Genomic DNA, 8,567 nt, shown 5'->3' with positions numbered 1-8,567 from the left:
GTGGGTTACTATACAGAGTGATTGAATGTCTACTAATCTCTATGTTGTTATTCTACTCTAAGGTGATGGCTTCTGGGCTTCTTCATTGGACTTTTGAATCCGTCTCGGTTTGGTTTTCATAATTCAACCAAGTTTCGTTCTCAGGAATTGTAGGCCCATATATAACCAGGCCAACAATACAATGCTGCCACAAATTATGAATATGCCCACGAATGGTTCAAGTCCTAACCTCAGCCCATCTCCTTGCCCAGTTGAAGAGCAGTTGAAAGAGGTCAGTAGGGTTCGTTCCATTTGTGGTATATCGTTTGTTTCGATCAATTCAACGATGGATGCAGAAACATCCACACCAAGAGCAGACCCCTTCCGAAAAGCCTAAAATGGAGTTTAACCATCCCACGTCAATTTAAGGACTAAAATAAATTCAGAAAAAAAAAAAAAAAAAAATCAATTTTGACTATTATTAAGAACTCACAAAGCCAATCCCACCAAGTTTGATAGAGAAATTTGTTTTGGTATAGCCTATGCAATTTTTTGCGAGGAAAACTTCTGCATGGGGTCTTATCAAGAAAGCAGCCATAATGCTACCATTCTCAAATGCCTTTGGATAATCATCTATGGTGTTCATCTTCTTAATTCTTGCATTCTCAATTTTGAGGCTACCATTTAGGTAGTCACATATGAAAGACTCGGCATTACACCCAACCGTGGCATTCATCTCCATCAACATTTTAATGTCGGGTATCGACGGTTGAGACCAAGAGATTGTCATCATCGACGTCAAACTCGCCGAAAAACTCGCCCCCACTATGAGAATCCCGAATAACCACGGCCCCAACACCAACCGAGCCAACCCATTTTTGACCGGCTCTCCTGCATTATAATTGAAGTAATAGATATGGAGATGTATTGTTGTTTATTAGATCATAAGTAGTATTATAAGGGTTTATAAGAAAGGACTTACTTTGCATGTAAGAGATGAGGGAAACAGAAAACCACAACAAGCTTCCAAAACCCTTCAACTCCTCATTATTTCTACGTTCAATTACCCAAATAACGGAGGAAATGAAGAGATGTATGGTGGGAATTAACAGCCATACGGTTACTTCAAAAGCCTCAAAAAACACCCAAAAGCTCTTCCATTTATCTTGCTTCTCCTTCACCACCATAACAATGTCCGCCTCTAAATACGCCACACTAAAATCCACACTTTCAAATCGTTGTGCCATTATCGATATGTCCCCCACTGCCCCATCGTAAGTCTGCACACAACATAGAATTGTTAAGAAGAACATATCCCTGACGAATGGATGTAAGGTATACAAAATTTTTATTACCTTGTTGTGGACTGCTTTCATCATTTCTTCATATGTACTATCAAAAGGATACAAGTCGTAGGATGATGCATAAGGCATATTAATATTAGTCATGGCAGCCTTAAATACATCAATGGAAAGCCCAGTGAAGTAATTCCCATTCAAATGTTGGCTCACTTTTACCAATTCTTGACATGCTCCCTTTCTTGGAACAGCAAATTTCAACTTTTCTTCTTTGCCAGAATTTTGACTCCATAATGTTATTGGCTTTCTTGACCAATCTCCTCCGTCCACGTGTCTTCCCATGTTGGGCTTAACTTGAGTGGCTGCCTTATTATCTTCCACCTCCAAGAAGCTCTCAGAAAAGCCCAATTTGGGGGACCAAAGGGCAACGTCTTTGTACCTTTGATCCACCACTTTGATGATTTGAAAATTTGGGGATTGAGGTATTAACATCCCATCCTTGAATCTCACCATTCCACTAACCCCTTCAAAATTGCTCTCTAAAATTGTCTTCAATAGTTGATCGCTTGAGCTTAAATTATTATCTCCCAACGTTTCCATGGCTCTAGCGATGCAACGAACCGCGTCGTGAGCTCGATGGGCGAAAATACTTGCTTTTATTGGCTCTTTATCTTCTGGATATTCTAAATTGTACATCTTCTTGAACTTGGTTTCAAACCGTTTGAAGGGCTTTTTGGTGTCATTGAAATATGTTCGAAAACCAATAACACCCTCCATTTTGTTCAAAAGAGAAGAATGATCATTTATTAAAGAAGAGTCAATGAGGTCAAAAACGTCATTTGAGATGATCCAGGTATACCCATTTCCCACCATATTCATTTTCTTTGCTTTTGTAAATAGAAGATTAGCCAACTCTAGAGAAAGTTGCGTAACTACAAAAACTCCATTCCTTTGGCTCTTCATAACCCTTTTCAATTCGTTTTCGATCGATATTTCATCTTGATCGGAGGAGGAAGATAAGGCGAAATGATTTTCCACCTCGATATTGGCCAATTGGAACGAATCGAAGAGACGATGAACTGAGTTGAGGGTGGGATCATAAAAGATAGAAACTTTTGGAGGGCATTGAAAATATTTGAGAATTGAAGCAATACATTTGATGTGATGAGAGATATTGGTGGCCATTTGAATCAAAGATGGAATTTTGAGTGGTGGTAATTTTTCAGCAGAAGTGGATACAATTGGAATCCGGCCAAGAATTTGGTTGTCGGAGATGACAATCAAATCCTGCCTCTTCACTGCTCCGACAATGGCTTTGACTCCTCCTTTGGTAATCATCAGATCCACTGCTGTCGGAAAACGCAAATCTTAATTATGTCACTTTGATTTTGGGAAAAAAGATCCATTTTTTATTGAAGATATCAATTTTCAGTTTGAATTTCCTTTTAATAAATAACTTAAAAATTGAATTCAACCCTAAACTTAATATGTTCAATTTCAGTCAAATTCAATCGCTTGTAATGTAAACAAAAATTAAAATTAAAATTAAAATTAAAATCAATATGAAAATATGAATAAAGAAAATTAAGATAGAGGAGAGTTGAAGGAGAATACCCGAAGAAGTTGGGGAAGTGAAATTTGAATGAGAATCATGGAGAAGAAGCTCCAACTTATGACAGGAAGAAGACAAATGAAAGAGCCTCAAACCCATCTTCATTGCTACCTTCTGTTGCTTCCCAATTTGAGAGCCACTGTCGAAGACAACTCCAATTCTGGTAGTTTTATTATTTGTTGTGTGAGCTTCTGAGCTCAGCAGCAGCAGCAATAAAAGCAACCCCAGAAAGCAGGAGGGGCGGCAGAAGGCATTACGAAGAACCATTTCTTACGCTCTTTTTTGTTTATTAAGAAGAATTATAGAAGCGATTTGATGAGAATTAATGGACTTGAATTTTATAAAAATGAAAAGTGGAGGCTGTCAAATCTTTGACCCACTAGCAAGTTACCTATATTAAAACCCAGTTCGTGATACAATTACATATATGTATATATATTGAAATTAGTGATATAAAATTGATAGTCTTTGGCGGGGTTTGGTTCAAATTCATTGAAAATAAATGGAAGCAAGGAAATTTCAAGGGGCTTTCGTTTGCATTTAAATGACTCGATTTTCCCAAGTCAAGAATTGAAGGGACTTGAGAAGGAGAGGATGGAGGAGTGATGGATTTTAATGTTTTAATAATATACAACAAACATTGCAAAAATTAGTAATTAATAATAAACTTAAGATTTGGGGAGTTATTACTGGTGGAATAGTTTTAGTTGATACGATCGAGCCTGCTTGACTTGCCTATACTCAAGTCTTCTGCCTGCCTTCTTTCTTAAGCTTGGTTTCAATCCTTTGGTTGTTACCGTTTGAATCATTCTCCAAACACCATGGAAAGGATTCAAGGGAACTCCTCCAAACATAAGGTTTCAATCCTTTGGTTGTTGATGCCATTTGGATCATTTCCCCTAAAAATTATGTGCTCTCTCTCTTACATTCAACACTACTAAATTCCCCGCTGATATTATTCAAACTTTTTTCGAATAATATTTCAATGAAACGTCTTTTTCCTTTTTGTTTTCTTTAAAAGCTTTCAAATTTTTAATAAAATAGACAAGATCCATGCAAGCTGGTTTGATAATAATAGGTATTATCGTCCCGTTATTAAAAATAAATAAATAAATAAAAAATGCCTTGTCGGATTTTGGATTGTCTTTCATTCTGTCAGTTACACTACATTAAATGCAGCTTCATTTTCTTCTCCGACCCCTTTCATTTGTAGTCATCCACGACAAAAAGTCTATGAACTATAAATATTATTAATAGAAAAGAAAATGAATGATAATGAATATTACTCGAGGAAAGGGGTTAAATGGGCTTCTGGGTCAATTTGGTTCTCACGAATTGTAGGCCCATATATATCAAGACCAACAAAGCAATACTCCCACAAATTAGGAATAGGCCCATGAAAGGTCCAGGTGCTTTGGCAGTTGGACAGTTGAAAGACACAAGGTAGTTGGGATCGAATTGCGGCATCTCTTTTGTTTCAGTTAATTCCACGATTGACGCCGAAACCTTCGCAGCAAGAGGAGAGCCCTTTGCAAAAGCCTGAAAAATTCCACATTATAAATTATTCCCTAAAAACATTATAAAAAGTTGAGAGATTAAGAAGAACTCACAAAGCCTACGCCGCTGAGCTTGTAAGAGGATACGCCTTTGGTGTAGCCTCGGCAATTCTTTGCGAGGAAAACATCTGCATGGGGGCTTATGAAGAAAGCTGCCTTGATGCTATCATCCTCAAATGCCTTTGGGTAATTATTCAAGGAGGCTATTCTCTTAATTTTTGAAGGCTCAAATTTTAGTGTCTTTTCTAGATAGTCGCATATGAAAGATCTGGCGTTGCAGCCCACCACAGCGTTCATCTCCTTTAGCTTAGCAACGTCCAGCACCGATGGACGATACCAAGTGACTGTCATCATGGACGTCAAACTTGAGGTGAAACTTGCGGTGACCACCAATATCCCAAACAACCATGGCCCTAGCACCAATCGAGCCAACCCATTCTTCACTGGCTCCCCTGCATTACATTCCAACCTTTGTTTCATGCAAAGCTGAATTGGTCAAAGCGCGTCATGGGTTGTTTGGGTGTATAAGAAAGTAATTAATAGAACTTACTGTGCATGTAAAATATGATGGAAACAGAAAACCACAACATGTTTCCAAAACCCTTCAACTCCTCGCTATTTTGGCGCTCGAGTAACCAAACAGAGAAGGAAATGAAAAGATGCATTGTGGGTATTAACAGCCACGTGGAAACGTCAAAAGCCTCCGTAAATGCCCATAATTGTTTCCATTGACTACGCTTCTCTTTTACCACCATCACAATTTCTGTCTCTAAATATGATACCGTGAAATCCACGATATCAAATCGGTTTGGCAATATTCCAATTTCCCCAACAGCCCCATCGTAGGTCTACACATGACATACAATTGTTAAGAATACATCCTTGATTTCAATAATAGTTAGGGGAGTTTTGTTACCTTATTGCGGACGGCCTCTAACATGTCTTCGTATTTGCCCTTAAAAGGAAGCAAGTCGTAGGACAAGGGATGGGATATATTAATGTTACTCATAACAGCCCTGAACACATTAATGGAAAATCCAGTGACATAATATCCTTCCAAATGCTTGCTCACTTTTACAATTTCTTGGCATGCTCCCTCCTCTGGAACCGCAAACCTCAACCTTTTTTCTCCTTCACAATTTTCACTCGATGTTGTCAGCCTTGGCAAATCTCCAACAGCCACATTGCCCAAATTTCCAAACTTGGGTTTGAGTTTAGTGGTTGTTTTATTAACTTCCACAAACCTCTCAAAAAAACCTAATTTGGGTGTCCAAAAAGCAACTTCTTTGAAGCTTTGATCCACCACTTTACTGATTTTGAAATTTGGTGATTGAGATATTAACTTCCCATTCTTGAATCTCACCCTTCCACTAAGCCCTTCGAAATTGCTCTCTCCAATTTTCTCCAATACTTCACTCGAGATTAGATTTTCTCCCATGGCTCTCGTCATGGCACGGGCTGCATCATAAGCTCGAACGACAGAGATAGAAGCCCTTGTGGGCTCTTCTTCTTGTGGATATTCTAAACGGTACATCTTTTTAAACTTGGTTTCAAAGCTTTTGAAGGAGTTTTTGGTGTCATTGAAATATGTTCCAAACCCAATCACGCCGTCCATTTTGTACCAAAAGGAAGAATCTAAAGAGTCCATAAGATCAAAAACGTCATTGGAGACGATCCACACATACCCATTTCCAACCATATTCAATTTCTTTGCTTTTTCCAAAACAAGAACTGCCAACTCTACTTCAAGTTGTGTAACTACAAAAACCCTATTCCTTTGACTGTTTTTAAGCCTTTTCAGTTCCTGTTCTATCAATATCTCTTGATTGGATGAGGAAGAGAGGGCCAGACGGTGTTCAACCTCTACATCAGCCAGCCGTAACGAATCGAAGAGACGATTGGCTGAGACCGCGGAGCTTATAGGGAAATGATCAATATTTGAGATTTCATAAAAGATTGTAACTTTTCGCCATTGAAAATGGGTGAGAATTGAAACAATACATTGGATTCGATGGGTGATATGGTTGGCCATTTGAATCAATGATGGGATTTTGAGTTGTTCTACTTGTTCAGCTGAAGTGGAAACAATAGGAATCCCGACAGGAAAGTTATTGTCGGAAATCACAATCAAATCCTGCATTCTCACTGATCCAACCACGGCTTTGACTCCTCCCTTGGTAATCAGATCCAAAGCTGTCGGAAAAATAGTTACCCTTTTCTTTACAAGTTGACTTGCATAATATATATATATATATATACATAGAATAAAGATGCAAGATTAATAAAATGTCTACAAGACAGGAACTGTTGTATTATTATAACAATTATTCATTTTGAAGAAAACTTACATTTGCTTCTTTAAAAATGTAGATTTGATGGATTTTATGTGGAGATATAATTAATTAAATTAGAAAATCATGTAATTCTAACCGTCCAAATACTCTTTCTTCTACCCATCTCAATTTTTTATACATTAAGAATCTAAATTCCACGTAATATATTATTTATTTTTCTTGGTTGCTTTTGTCCGGTTATATAACTAATTTAGTATCTAAATTTGACCTTTTCAAAACGTATTTTCTATTTTTAGAAGAGACTATTTCAAAACTTTATGAAATAAAATAAAACAATTTGAATAGTTTCAAAAACTAACATGAATAAAAGAAGTAATTTATGTTTGTAAGAATTTAATTCTTACACTATATTATATAGAATTGTAATAATTTACTATCTATTATGAGAAATTGAATCATAATTCTTGTAAGTAAACTCGGGTAGACAATGATGACAAGTAGCATGTTGTTGCAATTATCGACGTGAAAAGAGAAAGTAAGAGATTACCTGAAGAAGGTGGTGAAGTGAGGTTTTGATGAGAATCATGGAGGAGAAGCTCCAGCTTGAGACAGGGAGAAGACAAATGAAAGTGGCTTAAACCCATCTTCATTGCTACCATCTGTTGCTTCCCAAGTTGAGAGCCACTGTCGAAGACAACTCCAATTCTTGTAGTTTTATTATTTGGTTTAGGGTTTGTTTGACAATTGAGTATGCTTTTGCTTGTGAGAGCTTCTGAGCCCAACGAGGAAGACAATAACAGCAAACCAAGAATGAAGGAGAGGCCACAAAAGCAACTACGAAGAGCTTTTGCCATTTTGTTTTTCCTAGTGAAAGTGTGGAGCTTGGGTAGCTTTGATTTTATGGTAATGAGAGGGGTTTGACAGGATCAATGGAAGTTAGCTATGGAAGGAATTGCCATACAATTCCATAATCCATGCAATAAGTCATGTAAGAAAAAAGGAATTGGGGTTGAGATTGAAGTATTTGATCGACTTGCAACATTCAAACTCATGACTTTGATAAACAAAGAGAGAGAGAGAGAGTCGGAGGAGTGATTCAAAGAAAATTTAAGCAATTTGCAATACTTGTTAAAGAAGGCATGAATGAAGCTTCCAAGGACTTTCCCTATATTACAATTTATTAGTTTTTTTTTTTCCCTAAGTCAACTAAACGTAGACAAGTATAGGGTCAAGCCTGAAATGGACATGGTGAGAGATTAACCCGACATCACATCCCATAGTTTAATGTAAATTATCAAAATAACTTGAATTGTATTCATTAACAGAATTTATTTGAAAGTATAAGTTTCCTTCCATTCTTTTATAACAATAATAAAAAAAATGGTAATCAAACTTAGCTTAATTAACCCATTTAACTTAAGTATGTCACGCGTGACATTAGCAATAGTTGATTTTAATTTTGATATTTTGCAAGATTTTTCGTGACTTTTTGTTTTCTATTTACTAATTTCCTACTTGCGATATTTTTGTTATATTTTAAGGTTGATCCCATGAAAATGTTGTCATTCCTATGTTGGTCTTTCTTTAGCTGTTTGAATTAGACAAATAGATTTTATTACAACCATCAATTCTTTTAATATATTTTATTATATAGCCTGTTTGAATTAAAAATATAAAACATTTTTTTCGAGAGAAATTGTTTTAAAAAATTGGTCCAATTAAAATCAGCATGAGGCCCATTAAAGCCCAGAATTCAGAGAACTGGTCCAATTAAAATCAGGCCCAATCGTTCAGGAAGCAAAAAAAAAAAAAAAAAAAAAAAAAAAAA

The 8,567-nt window shown here is 36.6% G+C and overlaps 2 protein-coding genes across 2 annotated transcripts; both read right to left on the bottom strand.

Annotated features, from left to right (window-relative positions):
* Positions 1–460: 460 nt before the first annotated feature.
* On the bottom strand, positions 461–3,156 carry LOC111462955 (glutamate receptor 2.5-like). Its single transcript, XM_023106789.1, has 4 exons — positions 2,892–3,156; positions 1,335–2,623; positions 962–1,259; positions 461–870 (listed from the first exon to the last, which is right to left on the bottom strand). Exons 1-4 carry the CDS (start codon positions 3,154–3,156, stop codon positions 461–463), a joined length of 2,262 nt encoding a protein of 753 aa, XP_022962557.1.
* A 1,024-nt stretch (positions 3,157–4,180) lies between these two features.
* LOC111462764 (glutamate receptor 2.5-like) lies at positions 4,181–7,794 on the bottom strand. The gene is made up of 5 exons (XM_023106494.1): positions 7,287–7,794; positions 5,362–6,638; positions 4,996–5,293; positions 4,500–4,897; positions 4,181–4,428 (listed from the first exon to the last, which is right to left on the bottom strand). The coding sequence occupies exons 1-5, from the start codon at positions 7,591–7,593 to the stop codon at positions 4,189–4,191; spliced, it is 2,520 nt and encodes an 839-aa protein (XP_022962262.1). The 5' UTR covers positions 7,594–7,794; the 3' UTR covers positions 4,181–4,188.
* Between the last annotated feature and the right edge of the window lie 773 nt (positions 7,795–8,567).

Source organism: Cucurbita moschata, unplaced genomic scaffold (genome assembly GCF_002738365.1).
Source record: "Cucurbita moschata cultivar Rifu unplaced genomic scaffold, Cmos_1.0 Cmo_Scf00027, whole genome shotgun sequence".
Lineage (NCBI taxonomy): Eukaryota > Viridiplantae > Streptophyta > Magnoliopsida > Cucurbitales > Cucurbitaceae > Cucurbita > Cucurbita moschata.
This window is presented reverse-complemented; position numbering and strand designations above follow the sequence as displayed.

Coding starts and splice junctions, on each gene's coding strand:
- LOC111462955 (XM_023106789.1), bottom strand. CDS start 3,156: ATGGTTCTTCGTAATGCCTTCTGCCGCCCCTCCTGCTTTCTGGGGTTG. Junction 1,260..1,334: donor TGAAAGCAGTCCACAACAAG/GTAATAAAAATT, acceptor TGTTGTGTGCAG/ACTTACGATGGGGCAGTGGG. Junction 871..961: donor CCTCATCTCTTACATGCAAA/GTAAGTCCTTTC, acceptor ATTATAATGCAG/GAGAGCCGGTCAAAAATGGG.
- LOC111462764 (XM_023106494.1), bottom strand. CDS start 7,593: ATGGCAAAAGCTCTTCGTAGTTGCTTTTGTGGCCTCTCCTTCATTCTT. Junction 5,294..5,361: donor TAGAGGCCGTCCGCAATAAG/GTAACAAAACTC, acceptor TGTCATGTGTAG/ACCTACGATGGGGCTGTTGG. Junction 4,429..4,499: donor AGCTCAGCGGCGTAGGCTTT/GTGAGTTCTTCT, acceptor GGAATTTTTCAG/GCTTTTGCAAAGGGCTCTCC.